Here is a 27,527-nt window from a genome sequence, read left to right on the forward strand (position 1 = left end):
AAGTTAGTGTAGTAGCTTTATAATTAACTCTCAAAAAGAATCATTAGATCATCTGTGATTTCCTGTATATTGAAGGACATTATATCTAAACTTGAGTGCTTCTGTACTTTACTCAATAACCTGTATTTGGCTGAAGCACTTCTGAATGCGTTGAGATGGGAACCCCACCCCTTCTTTGGCAGTTTGTTGCACTGTGTTACTCTAATGGTAAAAACGTATGCCTTGCTTCTCTTTTGAATTGGGTTGATTACAGCTTCCAGTCATTGGTTCTTGGTCACCTCTTCACTGAAGAACTTCTCAATACTCAGGTTTAGTTTTCTATGCAAAGGTATTTGTACTCTGCATAATCAAGTCACCTCTCAGTTGTCTTCTCAGTACATTGCCAGATTACTCTTTCTTAGTGTTTAGGCAAAAAGCCTTTCCTCCATCCCTTGAACTTTTTTTCCTCTTTTTTACTTTTCAGTATTCTTTTTAAAAAGTGGAGACCCTAGCAGATAAGGGCACTGGTGTTCAGACTTCGTAATGAAGATATGGATATCTCTTACCTTCTTTTACTATCTGTCTGTCTCTACCATGGCAGAGGATAATACAGAAGAGTGGTAGGCTTTGACAGAGGAAGGACTTCTGAAACACATTTTCTTTTTTTTTGTCTCTTTCTTCCCCCAAGAGGCAGGAACTATTGTGATGATACATCCTGTTGAATGAAGATATCTTATAGCCATATGAGTTATTCCTCTTTCTCCTAGTAAGGTTAAAACATTAAAATACTTGTGTGTGATCAAGGCTGTAAGTTTTTATAGGTGATGGCTGTAGAACACATCTGCTGATTCAGCACATGCTTACCAAATGTCTGGCACCTTCATGAACTACTTGTTTTAGGAAACTGAGAGGATGTAACTGCTCAATGCTGCTGCATTTATTAAGCTTGCCAGCTATCTCACATGAGGGCCCCAGTGTGTGCAACACAAACACAATCTGAATCTAGCTTTATTGATGCCAAGTTAACAAAAATATTTTGAAAGTATTGTTACACAGAACTGATATAAGAAATCATAAGAATCCTCACTTGAGACAAATCAATCCCTGATTTAAACCACAAAGGTAGAAATGCCTTGCTACCCATCTGCTACCCATTTTGACCATCAGTTAAGTCTCTTAGAAAGCTGTTAGTAAATAGTAAAGGTACCCTGGTATATGCTTGACATGTCTGGTGTAAGTGGTTTTAGCAGGTGAATAACCTAGAATTGATTCCCCACCATGTCCATTACAGCTTCTTTGAACTTTCTGTATTGCTAAGTGAATGACCTACTTCTCTGATCTAAAATTAGTGTGTGTAGCTCCATTTTTAAGTGTTTCCAAGTACATCCACTTTTGCACCCCTGCTGCTTGCTTTCATTATACAATAAGGGTGATTGTTTCTCCCTTTAGCAAAGAAGTTACCAGGGTTTAAATTATTTTCCTGTACATTGATCCAGAGGGAGAATGCCAGCAGTTTGTTAGGGGATTAGGTGTACAAGTTGCCCTGACTCTTCAAATTGTATTCATGCACTTAGGAGTCCCACTATGCAGATGAGAAACCAAAATTTAATCTTTGTGGTTCTTGTTTGTTAGGATGTATATCACAGTGGTATGTGGAAAAAGCCCAGGGGAGGCACACAAATTCTTGCGAAAAAATTATTTGGCTCTCTAAGGAAGCCTGTGTGAGACAGTGCTTTCAGCAACACCAAAATGTAACTGCACATACCAGACTTCTTCATTCACGCTGCCAAAGGAATAATAGGATTACCCTGCTTTGTTTTGCTTTTTCACCCTGGTATTAAATGAACTGAAACTTGATGTGTGAGTCTCTGGAAAATAAGGTCAGTTGAAAAAGAGTTCATTGTCCTTTTATTCTTATTCTTCTTAGGTGTTCACAGGCAAGTTCAGGTTTATCCAGAGACCATGGCAGAAGGCGGATTTGATCCTTGTGAATGCATTTGCTCACATGAACATGCAATGAGAAGACTGATTAATCTGGTAAGGATAACATGAGGATATTTGGAAGGGTGTTATTCAGACATTACTTCAGCTCTTGCAGACTTGCAGTTACTGATGCTTTTGATTCTGCTTATTCAGTTGTGTATATGTGTATCTGACTTTCTGGTGAGCTTTTGAATAGTTAATACAAATGATAGCTTTATCTTCATTTCCCAGGGCTGCATTTTACAGCATTGACAGTGTTTCTATTGAAGTGTTTCTCTGTAACCCTTTTTTAGTCTGCATAAAACCAAAGAAACTACCCTGCAAACTTTTTGAGTTCAAGGTGATTACCACACATGTGAAGTTCCATGTACTCACACAGCAAGATAACAGTGTCTAAATTTTTAAAACTAACCTTTAAAACATTCTGAAGCTGAGAATCCAGTGATTTTGAGTTCTGAGTTGTTTCTTACTATGTCATTGATATGGTTGAGCAACTTTAAGCAAGTTATTTTACATTGCTGTAACTGACCTGTAAAATAGCAATGATTCTTTGTTTCTGTATGTAACTTAGTTCAATGATCACTGAAGAAAAAGCTACAAAGTGCTAATTATTTTTTCTAAGTAAAAGTATATATTTTTTAAAATAACGCCAACAATTGTGAATTTTGAGCAATTAGGTGAACTTGATTACAACTCTAATTTGGTTAAACTGGTTTTTAAGATCACATTTTACATCAGCTTAATTTGATATACTTCCCCTTGTTAATTTTCATAAATTTGGTTTTATCCCATTTTCTTCTGTAGGGCCTAAATTAATGTCCTTTTAAGTTAATGAGTACATCAGCTGCTCAAGGCCCTTGGTGTGAAGAGCATCCTCTCTAGGATCAGGCCTTTCTTCAAGAGGTTTCTTATCAGTATTTAGGAAGATTATCAGGAAAATACAGTATCCACTAGCCTATGATAGGGCTAATATGTAAGTCCCCAAATAATGTATGTCTGGGAACAAGTAATCAATTTGTGTGCTTGCCCTTAAAATAAAACCACTTCCATGATTATACATCCACAAAAGAACAAAGTTGTTTTAAACAGCACTTTGCAAGAAGTATATATAGCTTGTTCTTGCAAATGTGTGGGTTGCACTCATATAGCCCTGCTTCACCCTGAACGTAAAATCCAGAGTGTCTACACTTCCTTGGCCTTGAAGCGCATTGTTACAGGATCTCTTGTGGAGTGCCAGGGGAAGAACCTAAAGCCAGGCAGATGCTGTACCTGTGTGTGCTCTCAGAGAGCTTGACTGACCCTGTTTTCCAGAATTAGTCTGATCAGAGTAAGCAGAATTCACCATGCATGTCTGTAATGCAGCGCTGCAGAACCTGTGCCATTGTGTTCTCACATTGTGCCCATGGGCCTGTGCACACAAAATGCCTCCTCAGAAGCACACAGACCACACTGGGAGTCAAAATACCCCAGACCAGGCTTTCTCAGTGGGAGGGCTACATCAGTGGCTGCAGCAGAAGGGAAAATGATCTCCCACAAGGACAAGAGGAAATGACAAGTACTTGTCATTTCACAGACTATGAGACCCTTGGGGTAAGCCATCAGAGCCAGAGTTGCCAAACAGCCTAGATCCATGTAGTGGCCAGCTGCACCAAAGTCCAAAGTGATACCAGACAAATAGAGCATGTCTGCATAGCCAATTCCATGTGCTTTATGGGCCTGATATAATTTCCCTTTGGTAGCTCCCAGGTGTAGTGCAACCAGTACTCTCCTGAGTCTCACAAGTCATTAGAGGTTGACTCATTTTCTTATTGCTGAACAGGCAACAGGCTTGTTTGGGGGATGGAGGTGCAAGAAGTGGAAGGGATGTGTGCGCATTTGCTGGTGTTATCAGAATTGTTCAGGGTGGAAGGGATTTAGGAGGTCATCTAGGCCAACCTCCTGCTCAAAGCAGGGTCAACAGTGAATTGAGACCAGGTAATTCAAGGCTTTTATTCCAGCTGAGTCTTGAAAACCTTCAAAGATAGCAGTTCTGCAGCCTCTTGGGGCAACATGATCCAATGTGTGACAGTCCTTGTGGTAAAGAATTTTTTCCATCTGCTGTTTTAATTGAATGTATCATACTCTCTGCCTCACAGCGGTGTGAAGAGCCTGCCTCTGTCCTCTCAGTAACCTCCTCTGGGCTGAACAAGCACAACTCCCTCAGCCTCTCCTTAAAGCTCAAGTGCTCCAGCCCCTGGTGACCCTCTGCTGAATTCACTTCAGTCTATAAACATGTCTTGTGTAGGGGAGCCCGAGACTGGATGCAGTATTCCAGATAAGGGTTTAAAGTGCTGAGTACAGGGGTGTAATCGCATCCTTCTGTCTACTTGCACACTGTTTAAAGGTCAGTGCTGTTGGCCCAAGGGCGTAGAAAATTGAGGCTTCTGTGGAGAACAGTTGTCTCTTCTGTGGAGCCTTTACAGCAGGGCCCAGCCATCCTAGCTCATGCTTCCCAGTTAGAGGCGCAATTTCAAAATACTCTGAGCTCTCCCTGCTGCCCCTGTATGGACACTCATACACATGTTCTTTCCCAAGAAGGATTTTCCTTTTGTCCTCAACATGACATTTGTGCCATATCGCACAGTTGTGTTGATTCTGGACCTTGCAGCTTCTGGACACGTGCTACAGTGGTGACAAAGGAGCCCCCAGGAACAAGCTTCAGGAAGTTGGGAGGAAGAAAGGAGGATGCATGTTGTCTGCTCTTTCTTCTGAGGCTTGTCAGATGCAAATATGAACCAGTATAGTTCAGACTTTCGACCCCCATTCAGCATTTTTTATCTTTTTCTTTTTTGCTAGAAGATACTGACAGGCAATGGCAGCAGTCAGCCAGTTCTCTTTATGTTGTGGCTGGAGGATTCTAGGTATGAACGATGAGTTGTGTCCAAAGTCAGAAGAAGTGCCACAAAGGTCTGTGAGATTTTGTTCTTGGGCTGCTCCATGCAGTGTAAGGTGGGTGCAAATGGATCATCTGGAGGCACACTAGTTCCTGTGTTGTGAATGTAAAAAGAGAGCATCATAGGTGCACCCTCTTGGGCAGTCACCAAGACCCGTCTAACAGTGTTCCTGTGTAGCTGCAGGAGCGGAGTTTATTGCTCAGTGTCCAGCTTATGAAAAGATCGTACCAATTAGCACTTGAAACTGTGAGGATTAAGGGGAAATGCCAGATTTCATCTATCCTAAAAAGCAAAACAGATGCTCCTAAATATTTGTAAGAGTAAATCACTAGGTGGGATAATTCAGCAGAATCTAGAAAGGAAAAATCTCAAAAGTCTCAGTTAGCAGCCAGACTATCCTCAAGTAACCTGTTGCATGATTTTATCAGGAGACTTGCTAAACCTTCATTACTGCATCTGTAACTTCTACGCTTCAGTAAGAGTTTGCTTTCTAAGCTGCTGTTTTGTTACTCAATCTTACACAACATAAGCAAACAGGAATTTTACTGTTTGTTTTAAAAGGAACCCTTGGACATCGATTCTCAATGGAGACTGGGTGCCTGCTACCTCTAAAAGTCGGATCCTCAAACCCTTTACTCCAAAACCATTGTAACACAAAAAAACTGGGCAATCTGTAGTTGTTCAGCCTGTGGGGGGGAAAAAAAATATCCAAACATGCTGTATAGCCAGAACAGTTCCCTATAACTACTTAATTGTTGATTCTTTTCAACCTGGATAGGTATAAAACACACCAAAGCACATTTGAATGGTGTTATAGCTGGGAGTACTTGTCAGGATTTTGGAGCAAATTGTATAACAAGGTGGTTGTAATTATCACCAGATTGTAAATTATCTCCAGCATTGTAAATCCAGAAGTTCAGAGTTAAGATCAAATTTAACAGAATAACAATGTAATTATAAGAGATGCGCAAGTGTGGAAATGTACTTTTAGGATTCTTCAATCCAGTACATTGTGCAAAAAACCCATGATTGATGTAGACTTTAATAACCTGCATTTGCCTTAAAGTAAACTAATTTTTACAGACTAGTTTATACCTGCATAGAACAACACTGGTAAGGCTTCTGCTAATGAAGAAGGCATGATGTATTCAGTTATGACTATTACATGTAGACTTAAAAATACATATTCAAATACACAGGATTTCTGCTAGTTAACTGTACGGGAAATTTGAATGATGCTGCTGTGCCAAGTTCAGAAGGAGGTCAAAAAGTCTGACTCTACAACCTGAAGTTCTCGTTTTAATTCCCAAAGTGTTACTTTTCATTTCTAATTTAATTGGCGTATTTACTTTGAAATGTTTAGAAAATGTGTTTGGTATTCAAAGTACAATTTGTGGACGAATACATTATATTTTTTATATATAGCATATAGTGTGAATCTCTGCTTGAAATGCAATCTTCATCTTGTTCTTACAATTAATGCTTATACAATAAAAAAAAAAGCTACTGTCATTTAAACTCTTCTTCTGTTCTGCTATTAGCAACACTACAGAAAATTACAAACAAGGAAGCTGTTTGTTTTTAAAAAGCCTAACTCTTACTAAGCTACGTGGCTTGATTATTTTTCTGTTTTTCATTTTGCTTGACTAAGCAGGGGTTTCTTCTGTGATTTTTTTTTTTCTTCTTAATTCATAACGCCATGAAGATTTTATAGACAGTGGACTGTACGTCTCTAATGCACATGATATTTTTGAAAGATTTTTTGCTGCTTATTGAGTTAACTAGGAGATATTGTTCATACCCACAGGTCTTATATCTTATACATAGATACGTAAGTGGCATTGAATTATCTTATGGTGCATGTTCTATCATTTTCCTGAAGTGGATTTTTCAGGGTTCTCCTTGGTGTCAAAATACAAAAATTTCACACATGGTAAACTTCTGTAGCATGGCCACTGTAAATAATAAGCAAGTATTTGGATTTCCAGATATTCCTAGGAAACAATAGAAATCTAAAGTCTTTGGCTGTGACTTCATAAATACAATTTCTAGTATATAACACCCATGGCAACGGCTGTTATGATTTGGTGGTGTTGTGTAACAATTTGGCTATTGTATGTTGGGCTCACTGTTTACTCTGTGGATATAGAAGATAATTGGGAACTTCCATAAGGGGAAGTAATCACAGAAGAAAAACACCACACGACTTTCCATTCTCTGCAGATACACAAGAGTTGTCAAAAGACAATGACTGGTCTGTTAGCTTGTATGATTTTGTCTCCTGTTCAGTGTCCTCCATCTGCAAAATTTATTTTGACAAGAAGAGCCGAAGTTCAAGAATGAAGAACAACAAACAACATCAAGTACTTTAATGGGGGGGGGGACACTTTGTCAGACAAGGGGCCAGTTTGAAGGAGTCACGGTGAAGGACATTCTGTGGCATCCAGACGAAATGGTTCCTGTCTTAGTTGTGGCAGAAGATAGCAAATCTCTGGATAAGAATGATGTTATATTTAAACATTTTTATTTCCCTTTTTTAAACTTCTTTTGTAAAATAAAAATCTGATTGCACTATGTTACTCCTCCAGACTTCCGTGCTGTTTGAGTGAGGATGGCTGATCCATGGAATATCTTAGCCCAAGGTTCAGTTCAGGTCTGAAAACTAGATTGAAAACACAGTGTATGTGGTGGGGCAGATAATTATACATAGAGTATCTTCCATGAAGCCTGAGACATGTGTGTGACTACTTAGAGTGGCCAGAAATGTCAAAGCAAGCCAGTAACATACATAAATTTATATGATGTAAATGTCCTTTTTTTCCCTTTCTGATACAGTATTACTTGTTTTACAGAAAGTGTGACTTTAGAATTCTCTCATACTAGTTTCTTTGGAAATGAGCAACATGTTTTTTAACCCAAAACATTTATAATTCTGTAATACTAAAGGACCCATTTTGACAGACTGCCAGCAGTTCTACTGTAGAGATTTGATGGCCTTACAGACCTCTGTGGAAATTACAACCTTGTGTTTTGTTCTTCTGTAGCTAATTGCAAAGTAATGGCCCATGTCTAGTTATGTTGCTGTAGCAGAAGGCTTGAATGTCTCAAAAACTCTGGGGGATACAAAGCAAATCATTCTTTATTTTAATCTCTCTTGTACTTTGTGGTGTCACTAGATTTTTATAGCAAAAGTTGCAAATTCTCAAACTATTTCAACATAATTGGTTCAAACACTCTTTTGTCAACCAAGTTTCCACATAATTCTCTTGGCCAGGTCATTTTAGACTCTTACTATTATAAACTGGCATAGTCTGAAATAGTATCCAGCATAGACATGAATCTTGGCTGAGAGAGACCTTGTGCAAACAGCACAGGATAAACACAGATGACTAAAATAGATCGGCGTTGTGTGCTGCAAATGGTTGAAAAGCTCTCAAGATGTCAGCACAGCTAAGCTCGACTTAAATAGTCCCTCAGGCAACCAGCAAAAGTGTGTTACCCTACTGACGTGGTCTTCTACTGAAAGAACAGCAGAACTATACCAAATACATTTCTGATAATTTAAAGTGACCTTCTAAATATGGAGGTTGCCCTGGAGACTTCTTACATGTTCCATGGCATTTGCCTTCTAATTTTCTTTTTAATAGCAGTTGCTACTGCTTCTAGTCTATACCCATTCTTAGCCAACCGCCCCAAGAGCAGAAAATTGGATTTTGCTCTCATTTGCCCTTTTTCTCCCAGACCTGTGCCTTCAATTCACAATTTCTTGGCTTTCAAGCTGGTTCAAAAAGGACCTTTCCGAACAGCTGAACCGTAGGTTGCTCATTAGGACAAAGAAGCTATCATCCTTCTGAGATGTAGGGGAAAAGACTTGTTGCATCTCCTAAGGTACTGGGCCAAAAGAATAAACCACAAGATTGGAGTGGCAGGGTGAGAGCCTGTTCTTGAGCGCTCTTGCTCCACTGACTTCCATTTCCCCACCTTCACTGGGTGCTCAAGGTGCTGCTGTTGCACAGGTTAAGGCCCCAAAACTCTTATCACGGAATTCATGCACTGCTAATGGTCTTTAAGCTAGGAACTAGTTCTAGATCAAGCAGTTTAAATGGAGACTATTGTCTAGACAGGCAAGTGGATGTTCAAACAAAAAGAAAAAAAATCCATGAAAAATGGTGTCCACTCAGGTCTATGTCCCATGGAGACCATTCTTCCCTATAAGGGGTTAGGTACTGGGACTTAACTGAAAGCTGAAGGTGCCTGTCATTCTTTGCATTTCTCATTCCTGAGCTTTGTAGTATGCTGGAAGCTGCTGCTTCTTAACCAGTGTATATATAAATAAAAGTCTCAGTCACGCCTCGTGACTGCTTCAAAGCATGCCTGGTGTGACAGTATTGCAAGCAGCGTAGAAAATTATGCATTGAAAATTCTGTTAGCTTGATATTCCAGAAGTAATTAATAGCTCTAACCTGTAATATGAATGGCTGAATTGTGTTTGATGATTGGAGCTGTGTTTTAGCCATCTCATTTGAGGAAAAAGGAGAAAACTGTGCTTTTTCTCTCAGGCCACATGTGGATGCAATCACCACTTAGAGCAAACTGTACTTATCTGTTGGAACTCCTAGTTCTAAGCCTTTTCCTCGAGGCTGTCTACGTGGGAGTGCCCTTTTCATTTGCTAATATGCATCATGTTGCAGAAGTACTCAACTGTTTGGTCAAAAACCCACGTGTATCCTGGTTTTGTATTTTAGACATAAATTTGCTAATGCTCTCTTGGAAGATCTGTGTATGTTGTTCGTGAATGTTTTCAGATGCCTCTGTAGTAATACTGTGTAATATTCTATCATCTCATCCATTTGTTGTCTAGTGTTTCATGTAGTCAGAGGCTCTGTGAGCTCCTTAGGATGATCCTGACTATCCCACTGTTTCATCTTCTTTACCCTGACCCTCCCTGTTCTGCTAATTCATTCTGCTTTGCATTCACTAAAAGTAGGACGCCAGTGATATCCCAGGTCCTCAAGGCCAGCAAAATTATAAAATGAAGTACCAATAAAAGTCATGCGATTGTAGCAAAGTGAGGGAAGTGTGGAAAAGGGGGATCTATATGATGCCGAGGTGAAACAGCAATCCCAGGAGAAACTGAGAAAATAAAGGGAAGAATGAATTCTTGCCCAAATCAGGGCACGTTTGCACAGTGATCCCTCTGCTGCATCTTCCTCCATAAAATTCCATGTATTTCAGTATGAAAGTTAATAATGTTCTCCCTCTGTCATAACTGGCTGATGGTTCTGGGTCTTAAGAGTTGATTTGTGATCTAGGAATATTATTCTGAAAGGTACCAACCATCCTTCTCTCTCATTTGCCATTGGAGAGAAAATTGCTTGTCACCTCACAGGACCAAACTCCATATTTTTACTGCAGACTGTTATTCTGTCCTTGTGTGAACAATCATTTATTATATTTTAATTCTGCATATGCTCATAGAAAATGTAGGAGTGGGGAAGGCAGTGTTTACTTTTTCCTTGTTTGTTCCTCTAAGAGGACCTAATGCAGTTTAAGAGGCAAATTAATTCCAACAGTATGCCCTTCTTTCCCCCTTATTTTTCTCTTATTTCTCTTGGCCAGCTTGTAGCAGAATAATGCATGTAGGTGTCATTTTTTGCATCTTTAAATCTGAACTCTATGGATAATGCTGCAATTCAATTTGCAACCTGGCTTGTATTCAGGACTGGCCTATCCTACCACAGCAATTTATTTATCATGTTGTTTACTAAATCGTTTATATACTTTGGACAGAACAGACATGGCTGCCAACAAAGCTTAAACAGGGATTTCATTACCCAGAAGCATGAGAACACAATCAGGAGTATGCCATGATGTTGTCATCTTCTGGCATTGTTGGAGAGAAAAAGCAGAGCTTACAACTGGTCTGAATTGCAAAAAAAAGTATTTTCACAAGGGATGATATTTTGCCCTCGTTATCACATAAAAATTTCTATCAACAGTCTTTATGATTTGATTTTAAATTTACTTTTATTTGTGGGATAAATGACCATATCAAGTTAGTTATTCGTCCTTGCTTTCCTACTTATCTATCCTTTTCTTTTCATTGGCACCCTTATCCATTTCTGCTCTCTTATCTTTGTACCTAATTTATCTGTTTCTTTCACACATTTCTCTGGGCTTTCTTCCATCACAATGTTTTGTATGGAGGTCTTTTCCTGACCTGGCTCATGAACTTGCTAATTTTTCATTCATGTCTTTTCTGAGGACTTATTTCTGCTTTGAGCTTCCTCAAAAGTTACTCTGAAAGGTGGTTATTTTAATTATCCCTACAAAAGTAATTTATTTTCATCTCCTCTGCCATTCACACTAGACTTCATTGATTAGTGCACTGTGTTCCTACCACTAGTCCTGTTCTTGTTTCGTTACCTCTTTATTACACCATTTCTGGAGCGGGAAAGTGCTTTTGGACAGGGATTATGCCATTATTTCTTCTGAAAAAATGACAAACTGGTGAGCTGTCTGATCGTTGGCATCTCCCTGGTATTAGTATGCTTTGTCTTTTTTTTTTTTTTAACTCTTAAATAATACACTTATCTCTTAAAAAGAAAAAGTGTTCATACTGGGTTGGAAGTCCTAATAATGTTTCAGGCAAGATGCTGTTGACTTTAATTTAAAAAAGAAAAAAATTGTCTGAGCAGAGATTGCAGGAATGATCCCAGGGTTTGTGAGACTGTTGAACTCTGGGGTAGCAAATTCTGAAAACTCCTCTGAAGAGGAAGCAAGGGAATTGACACAAGAACGAGTTACTGTGAAGGTAAACAGAAGTCTGAATTTCCTTCTCCACAGTAACTATCTGTGGTGAGCGGTAAATGCAAAGTAGCTTAACTTCTTTCATAGGAATACTGAAATGATCCCAGTGGCTGAGGTCACAGTATTGGAAAAACAAGTTCTTTCTTTAGCTAGATGAAGCTGTTTCATTGGGCTTACTATTTCACTTGGACTGCAGGGATTTTGTGGAGCGGCTAACGTGCAGTAAAAGTTCACACCCTGTTCTCACCACACAGTGGCACATTTGTGTGCCCATAGTAGGTTTGCACATGAAAAAATAGAGACTTTACTTAATATAGTGACTTCACAAAAAAGTTTCCAGAGGCTGATAGTGGTGTCCCTTTACAGTGACTGTTCATGTTTTGTTCACAGCTGGGGATTGTGAAAAGTGGTGGCTCTCGTTGCTAAAAACTGTGCAGGCTCCTATCAGAACATGGCATCTTCTGTAGGAGTAGCAGCAGGACACAGTCAGGTTTCAGGTGTGCTTGATGGGTAGATGCTGACAATCCACAAGACGGCATGTTACAACTGCACTTCATACATAGTGTCAGTGGAGCATGATCTAACCCTGTTAGTGTGAACTGGGGCTAAAAGTTGTGTCTTTTAGAAAAAGAAAAAAAAAAAGGAAGAGCTATTTCAGATTTGAGCTATTTCAGATTTGAACTGGGAGCCATTTTAAATGTGCTTGTTTTATTTTTGCAACACAAAATAAAAATAAATAATAAAAATAAAAAGTGAGAAGTAACTTGGTTTCTTTTTTTCTTGGCGTTGTGTTGAGTTTACATTCAAAATATGTCAGTAAGTGGACACTGATTTGCTGTAATTCAGCCACTGGTGCCTCTCACTGCCAAGAACTTATGAGGGGCTTCATAGAAATGAAATACTAATATTGACCAAGAGTTCTTGTGGTGTGGGGATTATTAATTTAAATTATTTTAACTTAAGGTATTCAAGATTTTAAATGTACTTGGAGGGAATTAAAGTTCACAGTTATATTTTAAATAATGTGCATTTATAATTAGTATTTTTACTTGTATTGCCCGCAAGTTTGCACTGTATTAAAACTGAAAATTTTGGAGCCTTTTTAGGTCCTTTTTAGCTTTCATGCTGTTTACAGTTTGTGTTTACTTCATTTTGGACAATAAAAGATAAATTAGTTCATTTTTTGGCTCACTTGCACTAAGCCATTTATTCTATTTGGATGGCAAACTGCACAGAGAATGTTAAAATTCAGATGTAATCCTCTTCATTTAAATGGAAGAAAATAATAATTTCTATAAATATTTAGTTTTGTAGAATTTTTCACTCTCTTCTTCTGTTGAATAAGGCCTGATATTTCACTCACCTAATTTCTGTGTTCTTTTTAAGGGTCTGTTCCAGAATATACTAAAAAACATGAAAAAGCTGTTGCTGACTTTAGCAGGTGTCGGATCAGGCAGTCAACTAGTAATCTTCCACTAAATTTCACATTTTTGACAACACAAGGATCTCTGAAATATGAACGAACCCCAGAACACCATTAATAATATTGCCTTTAAGTATGTAAGAGTTAACATATTCTAAGAATTACTTCTCTATTCAGATTTTTCTCAGCAGCTCTGTAGTGTTCACAGTCTGAAAAACATTGAGTGTATTTGAAAAGTCTTTTTGAGGGTTTTGCTGAGAAGAGGAAAGGTCTGGTTCAACTTTTTACTGTTGTTCCACAAACTTTCATCCCCTTTCACACTGGAATTGAAAATCAGAATACAAAGGACTGTTTATTTCCAGTCCCTGATAATTGCTCTTTTTTTCAATTACCTGATGATTGAAATGTCTCACATTCAATTTTTTTTCCAACAGTTGCTATGTCCCTTACGGGTGTAGTTATCAAGAGAGAACTAATTGGTAGAAGGAGCATTCTTGTTTCAGCAAAAGTCATTACCTTTCCGAGCTATACAACTTACGTAAGCATTTCATACACGTGCCAGAATCATTTCTCATCTTTTGACTAATTGAGTGACCGCAAGGGATCAGATTTGTATTGGGTTGCAGAATTAAGAACTAGTTCACCCAAGTGAATTGAGAAAAACCTGTTTTTACTGCTGCTCGTTTTCCGTCATCTGCCGTGTTTCATCCCGAGAGAACAATAAGCAGCCTGTCACTGAGCTTTTAAAAACAGATTTGTTACCTGGCTCCCTGGCTTACAGAGCCCTCCTGGAGCTTCTGCTCCAGGATTACTGAGGTTTTGCATGTGCTTGCAGTCAGGCAGGGAAGTGAACATGAAAAGATCTTTGAGTGTGTTTTTTATCATGTGAGCTGTGGCTTCTTAAAACCTATTTGAGTCTACGGGTGGTCCTGTTCTGACCAAATCTTCTCCAGCACAAGCAGTTTTTATAAGAAATTTTCGTATTACCTGGAATAGTTGAGAAATATTTCTAAGAAATACTTGTATTGCTGGACATGAATGTAGTGAAGACTATGAAGTGTAATTGGTTTTAGGTGGGATCTTTAAATCTGCATGATTATATGTTTATATATGATTACATTTTAAATTTAGAGGAATTTCATGCAAATTATAAAAAATGCATTTTTTCATACTTTTCTCTTGTAACTGTATCACTATATAATTTGAGGTTTCTAAACCTACCTTGTACAGTTAGTTTCTAAATCTTTTGTAGAAATTCTAAATCATTTGTATAAATTATTCACCTATTTCTTTCATAAGGAACATCATATTTTCTTCTCTTTTACAGTTGTATCTTTACACTGATAATAAACAGATTAGCCTGTTGTGACAAGAAGTGTTGGGATTTGTGACATTACTGTGACATAAAACCTGTCGAAAAGCATCACTTCTAACCAAGGCATCGTAACAATTCTGGCCTTTTAAAAACTTTTATTATTAATCCATGTAGTTTACCTAAGCAGAGGATAGAAGCTATTTCCATGATATAACAGATTAAATCCCATCCATTTAATGTCTCTGTGCCTGATAAAGAACGTGATATTTGTCTTTCTTTTTTGACTCTGTCGTCTGTAAAATAGTTATACTGATTTGCAGGTTGGCCAGTGTTGACTTTTCTTGCAGTTAGCAAGTTTACTTAGTCTGTAAATGCAAAGAGTCATTACAGTTGCTAAAAGCACTTTAAATTTTACCTATCAGTAAAGAGAAAAAACAGTAAATTACATACAAAAATCAGCTTTTGAAAAAAGATCTTAGGTGGAAAAAATAGTAATTGATAAGTTTAGGTATGGAATTTTAATTTGGCTTCTCTGTGCGTAACCATTATCACAGTCTGATCATCTACTGTTATGTAATCACAGAGTATTTTAATGTTACTTCATCTAGATAACAGTAGTAACACCTATCCATTCTAAATCCCAAAATGTGTGTAGAGAGTGTATATAACAGTATCTATATCACTATAGATTTTTAACTTGAATTTTAAAAGGCATTTAGTTTTTGCAACCTGTGTGGAAGCAATAGCACTGTAGTCAGGTGATTTAAAGGCATTATGTAAATAGTGTTCGGACACTACCTTCATACCTGGGATTCTTCACACACTGTAAGCCAAGTGTGATGCAGTAAAGGATGGGTTATAATCTTCCTTGTCTTGAACTTGAGCTCTGACATTGTACTAAATCATGATTTAGGTAAAAGCTAACCGAGTCTCAGTGCTAAGTGTCATGCCTTTCTTTCTCTCTGTTTCAGCTGAGACAATCCCAGTCGTACTGCACAGACACAGAATGCCTTCAGGAATGTGAGTAACTATTGAGATCAGGTGCATGGAAATAAAATAAACAGTAGTAATTAAAATACAGTCTGACTAGGCTTTAAAATGCAGCAGTTGATTTAATGTTATGGGAACATATTGCATGAAATCAAATGCTACAGTACTAAAATTGTTATGTGGGGGAGGTAATTTCTGAGAATCTGTGATGCAGATGAGCGTTTGTACACTGGAAGCATTGCACGGAAGCGGCAATGGTGGCCAGGCTAGAGGTATCAGTACACCAGCATGACCATTGATCGGGCCCCAAGCATTACTGACTCTTACCGTTACCCTCCAAATAGGATGATTTCAGTTTTCCCTTATGGAGAAAATTGGGGCGGGGGGGGCTTTATTTGTCCTCCTTACAGTCACAGCAGCCTAACTGGTGAAGGCTGGATATTCAGCACAGACCCTGACACGTGCCTGTGTTCACAGCAGGGGCCGAGTGGCTTACTCTCAGTGCTGGAACACTCTGCTGCACTGTGAAGGAGGGGAGATTCCCTGCCAGCTCTGACTGATAAGTTGACATACACCGTAACTGCATTTCTGTTTTGACTCGGTGGCCGTGTAGTTAATGAAGCAGAGTACTGCTGTGTACACTTCCTTGAAATTTGCTGTGAAATACATCTAAAAAACTCTCCCAAACAGTGAGTGTTGCTGGGACAGTCAAACGTTACCAGCATCCACAGGGAAGCATAGCTGCGCAGAGGTTATGCACTAATGTAAGCTTGTCCTGAGGCACTCTGTTTACACTTTTCATGGTCTAGAGGGAACATTGCCAAATGCTTATAAATAAAAATGAAGTGGATCTGTTTTTCCTATATTGCTTTACCAGTTGAGCATATAAACTCACTCAGTTAGCCTGCAATCGGGACTATTGTAATGCTTGGAGGGAGCAGGGTAGCACCTGAACAGTGTTCTTGGATGCAAGAGCTGCTGGTGCCTGTATCTTCTACAGGTCTAGGGGCAGTGCAGGCAAGGTTTCCAGGATCCTGGGGAGAGGTCATGCCTTCATTCAGTCTCATGTTCCTCCCTCTTCACTCCCCAGTAAAACCTGTTTTAGAGACGGGCATCTAGCTTGGACTTGCACTGTGCCCTCCCAGCGTGAAACAGGCCTAGATTCATTGACATGTTGGGCTGAAGGGGAAAAGCTATGAGCTTTCCCAGATAAACCCTGGACATAAAGAGTGGGGCGCACATGTGCCCTAACAGTGCTGCTGACTTTACTCTTTCTTTTTGGGCTTTCCAAGTTACGCTGTGTCTCTGTGACTTGCAGCACCCCTCCTCTCCCAAATGCATCTGTCCTAAGGCAGACTTTTTCGTCTCCCACACCTTAGACTTCTGAGGGGCGAGGGGTGTTAAATTACAGGTATGTAGGAGAGGGAAGGAGGGAGGTCACAGAAGACAGAGTACTTTCTGTGTTAGAAGTAGGCACAGACAAGCTGTGCAGCTTTCTGAGCTTTAGTCTGCAGTCAAAACCAAGTGATGGTAGGTCATTCTCACTCAAGTCTTGGTAGTCTTGACCTATCAATATTTACGAAGCTTTTAGGCTAAAGACTGCATAAATGAGTAAGTTCTGCTATGTGTGGGCACGAAGCTTGTGGGATAGCTTTCATGCCACCAAGCTATAGTACAGTGGGGCTATGAATGGTTTGCGGCAAATAGCTTTCCATCCTGAAAGAGATCCTTGCAATAGCTGTCTGTGCAGATGCAAGCAATTTGGCAGCAATTGTTCCAAACCAGTGGTTTGTTTCAAAAACCAAAGCAAAAATTATAGAGTAAATCCTCTCCTACGTTATTATATTGCCTTAAATTTAGTTCCAGCAAAGGTATTTTTCTGCTGATGCAATGACACTGAGTGCCTATTTGTCAGATTATTTTGTGATGCTTCTGTGATTCTGTGCTTGGGCCAACATGAGCTCTGTAAGAGTCCCAGGAGTCAAAGGCAAAAATAAACAGATTGAGCCTGCAGAAGCTTCTAGACATGTTTTCAGAGACAGATTAAACCAATTCTGGGCCAGTCTTCTGTCCATTGGGTTAATCCTGTTCTGATGAGCTATACCGTGATGAGCTTACGTTTGAGGTGGGTCTCCTCTTCCCTAGGTCCCGCAGCTCCATTTCCTGTTACTTGCTGACTTTGATTTCAGGACCTCAATATGGAGAAGCATGTTTCATTCCCACCCGTTTGCTCATTCCCAGGATTTGGTCTTCCTTCTGGAAGCACAGCTGCGAATGTTGTCATACACAGATTCTTAAGTTGCGAGCTTGTGGAATAACTGATGAGATGTATGTGGTTTTGTTTTGGGCAACGTCAGGGCTGTGGTTCAGCCAGTGTCACAGCAGTGTCATGTGTTATGCTGTTGCTACCAGCTGGAAGTTCTCAGAAACACCCTGCATTGATTCTTCCTGAGCACACTTTGTTTTTTCAACCCTTGATTTCAGATCTTTTTTAGACTTTTGGAGCCAGATCAAAGCAGTAGCACTAAGGCTCCCTCATTCACATTTTTGTGTTATAAACTCTAAATTTTTATTTATGGTTGTTGGCACCATTATATTGTAGTGAATAACCTGCAGAGAGTTTCCTGCCAGGGTCAGGACCACTGCTCTCAGATTTGTACTCCCACATACAGGAGGATATGAGCACTGCTTCAGAGAGCTTTTGGGCCCTCTGCTTGATGGCTGTTCCTCTGCTGATTCTCCATCAGAATATTTGCTGTGACGGTAAAGTGTGCGTCAGAGTCTGATGACTGTTCCCTCCATTTCAGCGGGTCCCTTGGAGAAAAAAGGCTGCAAGTTTTGAATATGCAACACATGTAATATTCTGTTGGGATTGTTTATGCTCAGCAAATCAGAAGATCTTACAGTTTCCCTTGAGATGAGGAATAAGAGCAGTAATTCTTTTCTGAATTCTGTCTAATCCAAGCGGAGCAGGGAAGATTTCTCTGAATTGTGTTGCAGTTGCAACATCAGTGGTTCATCCAGTGCAGGGAGGATCCCCAGTTGGTACTGAGCTGTTCTGGTGTCTCATGGCCCTTCACAGTCAGTGTTCCATGTCAAAGGAAATGAGAGGCCACCGCCTGAATTTTTTCTCTGTTCTAGCAATTCCCAGATGTTGTGACCTGGATTTACCACATTCATATTTTCAACACTATTCTCAGTGCTCTACTAGCTTGTAATATGGTCAGAGATGACTGTCTCAAGTGTTGTCTACCCTAATTCCAAATTTTTATGTATTTTAAAATCAATGCATATCTGTGATTCATCTTGAGTTGTACTCATCTAGGGGAGTCACAGCAGCCTAATCTAATAGCATGAAATGTCTGCCAACTCTTCCCTCCCTTTTCTGGTAATTCCCTTCTCCCTCACTCAAGTCCTTTTTGGCTTTCTTCAGTTTCCTTATCCCTGCCTTTGATAGTGTCAGCTTGCAGGGATTATCTGCTGAAGGTCCCACAGGCTCTTTGTCTTCCCTGATGATTCATCTGTAAGATACCTCTCTTCATATGCTTTCCTGCCTTTCTTTCACAGAACAAGCAAGGCTAAAAACACTGTGAAAAGAAGAAGGCACAAGTCACATGCAGATCCCACATGCAGATGTTAAAGAGTAAAAGCTGAAGATCCAAAAGGAGATATTTCTACCATGGGAGGGCAGACAAAAAGCACCACATGGAATGTACTTTTACATTAAAAGAAATGCAATATTTTCTCTTTTTCTTTAGAGTACAACCTCACTCTGAATGAAAAATCATAGAATCATAGAATCGTTTAGGTTCGAAAAGACCTTTAAGATCATCAAGTCCAACCATTAACTTAGCGCTGCCAAGTCCACCACTACACCACGTCCCTAAGCACCTCGTCTACCTGTCTTTTAGATATCTCCAGGAATGGGGACTCAAACACTTCCCTGAGCAGCCTGTTGACAGCTTGACAACCCTTTCAGTGAAGAAATTTTTCCTATTATCCAATCTAAACCTCCCCTGGCACAACTTGAGGCCATTTCCTCTTGTCCTGTCACTTGTTACTTGGCAGAGGAGACCAACATCCACCTCGCTACAGCCTCTTCTCAGGTAGTTGCAGAGGGCAATAAGGTCTCCCCTCAGCCTTCTCTTCTCCACACTAAACAACACCAGATCCCTCAGCTGCTCCTCATAAGATTTGTGCTCCAGTCCCCTCACCAGCTTTGCTGCTCTCCTCTGGACATGCTCCAGCACCTCAATGTCCTTCTTGTAGTGAGGGGTCCAAAACTGAACCCAATATTCAAGGTGGGGCCTCACCAGTGCTGAGTACAGGGGGACGATCACTTCCCTGCTCCTGCTGGCCACACTATTCCTGGTACAAGCCAGGATGCTGTTGGCTTTCTTGGCCACCTGGGCACACTTTGAGAGGACAACTGAGTTCATGTAAGGAGTATTTAACAAGGGCATTTATTAATTTTAATATTGTATTCCTGAGATTTCAGTTGCACGATTAAGAGGTGGTTGACCTTTAATCTTTAGAAATTATTTTTACCATCATCTTAGTAGCTTTGACTGCCTTCTACTACAACATTAAATGAGACAGCAAACATTTGTCACAGAAGATTATGTTTTCCCTTCCCTTTTCTCTCTGAGGGAAGACTAGTTTGTGTGGCTTAGTCTCTGTTTCTGTAGGAAAAAGCAAGCCAAAGAACCATATCTCATATTGTGGAGTAACAGATAGGATTCACCATAGCCATTAGTTTCCATGAGAGTTCATCCCACAGTCTCAGACCAGCCCCTCATAAAGTTTTTTCCTGCATGATGTAAAAAAATTCCAGGTAACCAGAGGGGCAGAACTGCTCACAGGCTTCATTCAGAAGTGTGTGGATGTTTAGATATGCTCAGCCCAGGGGACTAGATACTCTGAAAATAAAGACCTTGGACTGGATTCAGTGTTGTGTGGAAAGGCAGGTTGGAGACTGTAAGCTTCATTTCAGTCAGTGACAGGGGTTACCAAGAGAATATGTACTGCTACGTTCTGTGCTAGTTGGTGTCTCCCAGGCACTGGAGATTAATAACCAGATCCATCCATCAAAGTGGATGGTGGCAGGGACATTAATCTGTGACATCAGAACAGGACAATCTTCTAGCCATCTAGAAACATTAAAAAATATCATCCACAGATGGTCTTATAGGACAGCCTTTATTCTTCAAGGAATCAAAAAAACCACTTCTGAATTACCTGCAAAAATATAAAGTACAGGTAAAAGCCCTGTGGCCATGAACTCTAAAAATAAGATCTTTTCTTCTGCCTGTCAGCATAAATTCCATCCTGCTTGGTTTCAGCTTCACTCAACTGTTCTTTATCCATAAGCTGGTATTATCTCATTATTTTGTGATCTCAGTGATGGAGCTCTTTGTAGCAAAAGATTGTCATCTTCTACATACTATTGCTGCCAGTAGCTGAAACAGCTTCTTGTCTGTTCTCTTTATTTGTGATGCAAAGCTTTGAAAAGTGTGATTCACCCCAGCTATGTGAGACTTTGCTTATCCTCATCTCCTTATGTTAAGAGATTAAAGTAACAGATTCTGAAATATCTCACGTCCTTATTAAAACACATGGTCATTTGTGAGAGATGTGGATTTAACGGTACTTGAATAGTGTAAACAGTGTTGTAGCTGTTTTAGTATCTGGCGTGCTTTGAGTAGGTAGTAGAGGGCCAAGCTGTTGTCTTGCTTAACTTAGTTTAGAACATGTTTCAGCACATTTGGTTCCATCCAAATCGTATTACAACGCAGGCTGGATAGAAACTGTGTCTTGCACAAATGCCTGTGATTTCTCTCTGAGGTTCCTTCTGCTCCCTTCCTAGACCTGTAGCATGAGCTCACCTAGCAGCATGTACGTACCCCAACTCTTGTTTAACCACAGACCCTAAGTGCACTATGATTCAGCAAAAATTACAGAAGTCAGCCTGACTATTCCCTGCTTCTCTGCATTGTATGGGGAATCCGGCGTAACAGGTGACCTGAATTTTCAATGTTCTGCGGAACATACGTGCCAAAGCAGGTGCCTACGGCTGTCTTACATGCTGCTGAAGGTAGTCTTAGGGTGGCTATTAATGTCTGGAAGCCCCAAAATAAAACTGTTATTCTTTTCATGCCGAATTATATGCTAGTTTACTGGATTATATATATATAAAGGTCATCCAAGTTTTAAAATATTTATATAACATGTTGACAATAATAATATTTTCACTCAATACAGTTGCAGGTCTAAATTCTTACCTGCACAATTCCATATGCTTTCTGAATCAATTATGTCCTAGAATCTAATGAACTAAAGGCTGTAGCATTCTCATTCCTTTTCTTTGCACTATACCGTCTTCTCATATACAGAGCCCTTTATTCACTCAGATCTCCAAAAGAATTGTCACTTGTAATTGTATATACTTCTAATCATAAAATACCTCTACATTAGCACCATTTGAGTTTTGAAATGTCTATATTTTGGACATTTAAAAGGCAAGAGCTGTACGGCAGTTTCATTTGCTTATACGTGTTAATGGTTTCATTGGTACTGTGAGAACTATTAACTTCTAGAATGCAATTTTTTTCTTCTTTGACGTTTTTGAGTGCATTTGATGCCAGTAAAGAATGTCAGTCTGACAGCCCCCACTCATGAAGTCTTATCCACAGAACAGCGGTGTTGTGAATGGAGTAGCTGTAAGCTTCCCCACAGTGCCCCTCTGCTGCGTCTGAGCTGTGCTATGAAGAAACCACCCTCATAGAAGAGCCTCTGTTAAAAATGCTTCTTTGGTTCTTTGGTATCAGCATCAACCTTCAAGGAAATAACTGGCTCCAGCAGTTCACTGGGTATAAGTTATCTAGCAAATGTTAAATAAGAACAACTTCCAACCAATACTGAATCCAGATTCCATAACAAGATCATCCAAAGGAGCTGAGGCAACTGAAAAATGTGACAGATACGAGTGTCCCTGTGGAATTTCCCTGAACATTAAAATTTTCATCTTGATAGGCTCTTCTCTTTTTGAAGGTTATTGATTATCACTTTGTATTAATTGCTTTGTATTAATTGATTATCCAGGTCATTAATGAAGATGTTAGGTCTTTAGATACTATTGTAAAGGGGGCCATGTAAGTACTGTAGGTACTGAACTGTACATTGGTTTACACTTTAGCTGACAACATTAGTTACAACTTGATCATCTGAAGTTACGTTTCAGAGGAGAAGAGTTGATGTTTTCAAATGTGCAGGTATTTGCAAGACTTTCTTGATCTAAAAAGACTAACCAGCCATTTCCAGTCTGAGGGGATTTTTTCAGTCTTATTTCCATGCTTTGATGTCTCAGCCATTCTGTATGGAAATTAGGTGTACAGTTTGTATATTGTATTCCTCCGCTTCACTTTTTCATATATCTCCTCAGCACTTTTTTCCCCTTCTGACAGATGATACATTTTCCTTGATGCTTCAGAAATACCACATGACCTGGATGACCAGCCATGGAGATCTGGCATATTGACACTGACACTTGTTCAAACAACCCCTCAATAAACAACTTACAGTAACCAACAAAGTTATAACCATTAGTTTGCTCCCTTCTTGCTAGAATTAGCATGTTCTCTATGTGTAGGCTAACAACAGAGTCAAAGGTTTAATCTCTTTAGCTTTACTTTTGTATTTATGTGAGGCAAAAAACAAGCACCAACATGCAGGTGGTGGTTTGTTGTTTTTTTTTCCCCCATGTAAATACATTCATGGGGTTTTTCTTCATCAAATTTGATTTCTTAAAAATCAAGTTTGATTTCTTGAACACAAAGTGTGTGTTTATAATCTCCAGTTCATTAAGAGTTAATGTGAACTAAGAAATAGTCATGATAATTCTGGGAATTCCAGTGAAATCTTATGAGATAGAGGATAAAGGAGAAGGAATGTAGTAAAAAAACCAGTGTAACACTAACCAATAATTACTTTTCTTAAAGCCAAAAGGAAGGACTAATCAGAAAATTCAATTGGAAATTTTTTTTTCCCCAAGATTTATGTTGCATTTTTGTTTTCACCTTGAGGAAAGAACTCTGCTGTCACTCTGGTTTGTAACTTGAGTTTTCCTTGTCTATAGTGCCAGGACCAAATTCCTCCAGTGACAATGGCATCAGCTTTGCCATGATAATGATGGCCTGGGTGGTGATTGCACTCGTTTTGTTCTTACTGAGGCCTAGTAATCTGAGAGGATCCAACACAGCCGGAAAGCCAACCAGCCCACATAATGTAAGTGTGTCTGAAAGTGCCCTGCAGAGAGAATTTACAATAGTTTAAATGTATTTGGTTTTAATACAGACTATCTCACAGTCATTTTTTCCTTACTTTTTTTCCCCCTGTATTTTCTTGGAACAACGAAAATGAGTAAAACCAAAGTGAAAGTAGAATCACGAAGGCCAACTGTGAGGCCTGCCGTGGGATGGAGCAGGCCTGGGTGACTGAGCATGGGTGATAATGTCCTCTGGACACTGGCTGTCCCTGGCTGGAACTGCCTCCTGCCTTCTTGTGTACAAGGGGAAAATCACAGCTTAAAGAGAAGTCAGTAAACAAAATTACAGCATGAAACTGGGAAGGTGATCTTTGTCCTACATGTGGGATCATGGAAAAATCCCTGTTGATGCAGGAAACAGTATTGTTCTTTGATGCTCATTTACGCTGAATACTGAAGGAGATATTGAAAGATCTTAAAAGATAGCACAATTTAACTCTTCTGCGGTCTTTTATTGCTGAATCATTTTATGTGAAGCACTGTTTCTAATCCTGTATGTGGGGCTTTTTTTTCTTTCTTTTCCTCCTTCCTTCCCCCTAGGGACAAGAACCACCAGCCCCACCAGTGGACTAGAGCGTTCAGTATTGGAAAAGTTCAGCAGCTAAAACCTTGCACGACCAAATGAACGAAGTGACCAGATTACTCCTAAACCCCGTTCAATACTGTTTTCTTTTCTCATTTATGTAGAGCAGAATTATCATTCAGCAGTTATCTTCACAAACTGCTTTTAGCAACTTCAATTTTAAGTTAATTTTTGCTTTCTATGTTACTACAATTCCTAGTAGATTGTAATTTGAATAATGATAAGGTGTTGCAGAGGTTTTTGGTTGTTACTGTGGACATTCCACTCAGTCTCTTTCTGTTACAATGATCTTAATTTCTTTGCAGTGATTTCTGATATGCATTAAAAGAAGAAGAAAATCCCTGTGCATCTATAATAATGGAAGGTTACTGACCTTTCTTCAGATGAATCCATATTTTTTCTCCAGTATGCTTTTGAGAGTTACATTATGATTGCAACTATTAGCTTAGTTATGTGGTGAAAAATTGAAATTATTTTATATTTGCCCTGGGTTCAGAGCAGCTTTTAGTCTGGTCTTTGGACCACTAACATAGTTTTCAGGGTTGTTGGCAAGAGCACGGATTGTCCACTAGAATTATACTCTGTGCGTGTGTGTGTGTGTACGTGCAAAGAAGTGAATGTGAAATTGCCACTGTCAAAGCTTTGGCATATATACTGGGAACTTTACACAAAAGATTATACCACCAAAAAAGAAATTAATTTAATCTTGTTCATTAATAAATATCTTATTCAATAGATTGTCAAAAAAATGTATTCTAAAGCCAGATTTGTTTATTTATAGGCTTTATGAAAAGAGAAATGTAGTGAGAAGAGCTTGGCAGAATTTTCTCTCCTGGTATAGTCTTTGAATAATTGGTATCTTAACAAGGTTTTAGCCATGAAATAATGTATATTGGACAGGATGAAATCATACCGAGAGGTTACCAAGGTTACCAACTTTTGGTATACAACATATACTGGATATTCAGGTTTTTTCACCTGTGTGTTATCAGCAGTTCTTAACATTTCATCCTTATCTACTGGTTGTAATTGTAGAATAACAAACTTGCAGGTGACTACACACGGCATGTCTTTTCCCTCAGATATTTGTGTGTATGTGTGGTGTGCTTATGTGTGCGTACGTGTGGCTGTGCACGTACCTGTGCACATCTCCCATTGTAGCAAATGGGAATTACTTTTTTATGTACATTAATTTAAGAACATTTTAAAGATGTACAGAAAAGTGACACTGTATATTTTTCTTGATCAATTTGAAAAATTGATGAGAATAATGTAAAGAACATTTTTATGTTACCAACATGAAGCTTCTTTCTGTAAAGGTCAGTAGAACAGACATATGGGAATTCAAAGCCTTATTCCATAAACCTTTATTTCATGAGGACTTTAGTTATGGAGCTGAAGGGACTAGCTGTTAAGAAGCATAAAGGTTTGTATTAACGGGCTGTAACAAAATTCTCACATCAGATCCCATGGTTGACAGACGCTGGGTTTTCCTTCTCAGGGTAAACGGCAGGCCAGCTAAGCCTCCTTGTAAAGGTACAGCATAGACCTGAAGAAAGGCTTCTGTAATTTGATGCAATTGCCCTTTGAATTTCTGTGGAATAGTGTACTCCCAAGCGTAGGAGCATGTGTAAAAAATAAAAAATTAAAAAAAAAAAAATGAAGAAGATTGGGCCAGGTGCTCTCAGCGACATCAGTGCAGTGCCGTGTAAAGCAATGGAGCTGCAGCAGAGAAGCTGAGAGAATTTGTCCAATTATGTCTAATGGTGTACAGGCCACAAACACTGTGTAAAGATGTCACTGGGACAAGCAATCTGACCATGCTTGCTTTTTGCCTTCTGTGTACATTAATGTTTGGGATACTGTTTTGAGCAGAACAAGTAATAATTTTGTTTAACCAACAAGAAAATATATATGATCTCCTACACTGACCTTTTCTCCAGGAATTTTTGTCCAGAATTCTTCACTATGGGATGCATAAAACAGGCTTCCAGTTGATTAAAAAGCCAGCTGAAACAGGCTTCATTGCAGACAGAGCACCGCTCTGCATCCTGTTGGAAGTCGGTGAGATTTACAGCAGATGCTCCTCACTTGTGAGGATCAGTCTCACTTTACTTAAATGTCTGTGTATGTATTTATAAACCTCACCATGTGCACCCATCTCTAACAGTCTTGGCAAATGAACTTTTTGTTCAGAGTAATGTTGTGTTTTACATTTAAATGAACTGTCTTTGCTTGAAATTCCTCTAAGTAAGTGTCCCAGTGATTTTATACATGTATGCTTTCCTCATGTAAATCACTATTTTAAATTTTCTATGTAAAAGAAAAAGCATTGGAAATATTTTATTGTAAAATGTTTTACTAAAGAGCCAGGCTACTATCCCACATCAGAATATATGCCTTTTAAATTCAGATACTCTCTCCAAGATATAACCTTCAGATCACCACTCTTAATTAAAATAAAAATAAATAATTGTAGGACTGTATTTTGCCACTCTTATTCATGTTAAATAGTGCCTTACTCATCAAGTAGTTGCACTGAAGTTTGTGGGACTACTCTGAGATAATGTACTAGTAGCAGCTTTAGTAAGGGTGGCAGAAATCTGGCCTTTAGTGATGTAGTTTGCGATGAAATAATTGGATCATGGTTACAGATGTTTATGGTGAATTTTGAGAAGTGTGGAAGAGATTAGTGGTCTGTGAAGCTTCAGGATATGATTAATTCTGTAATGAGGGTTTTCAGCGTGGTTAGTAAGAAGGAGACACAAGTTGTAGCAATTGGGAAATATGGAGGGAAGTTTACAATTATACCTTAGCTTAGAACTTTGTTAAAACAATAGTATTTTTAGAGTCTGCTTAACACAATTATTATACTCTGAAATGAGAAATCATATGTATTCATGTATTGTCTGCAGATCACTTAGCCTTGTAATGTTCCTGATTGAAAAAGGAAGAGTGATGATGTGATGTACCTAATGTAAATTGGTGGTTTAAAATGTCTGAATTACGCCAAACACAAAATCATCTGTGCCATTTGCGGTTTCCTAGTAATCTTTTACTGAGTACTTGGATTGGGATAAAGGGCTTGTACTATGCACTTTTTATTGACTTAATAAATAGCAATCGTTAGTAACCTTTTGTCTTTGTTAGTTTTTGTATAAAATGTAGGACTGCACCAACCTGTCAAT

At 39.1% G+C, this 27,527-nt stretch overlaps 1 protein-coding gene across 1 annotated transcript; it reads left to right on the top strand.

Annotated features, from left to right (window-relative positions):
• The first annotated feature begins 1,912 nt into the window (after nt 1–1,912).
• SMIM14 (small integral membrane protein 14) lies at nt 1,913–26,723 on the top strand. The gene is made up of 4 exons (XM_009641266.2): nt 1,913–2,016; nt 15,415–15,463; nt 23,568–23,716; nt 24,297–26,723. Exons 1-4 carry the CDS (start codon nt 1,942–1,944, stop codon nt 24,327–24,329), a joined length of 306 nt encoding a protein of 101 aa, XP_009639561.1. The 5' UTR covers nt 1,913–1,941; the 3' UTR covers nt 24,330–26,723.
• Nucleotides 26,724–27,527: the final 804 nt, after the last annotated feature.

Source organism: Egretta garzetta, unplaced genomic scaffold, assembly GCF_000687185.1.
Source record: "Egretta garzetta isolate BGI_Z169 unplaced genomic scaffold, ASM68718v1 scaffold256, whole genome shotgun sequence".
NCBI lineage: Eukaryota > Metazoa > Chordata > Aves > Pelecaniformes > Ardeidae > Egretta > Egretta garzetta.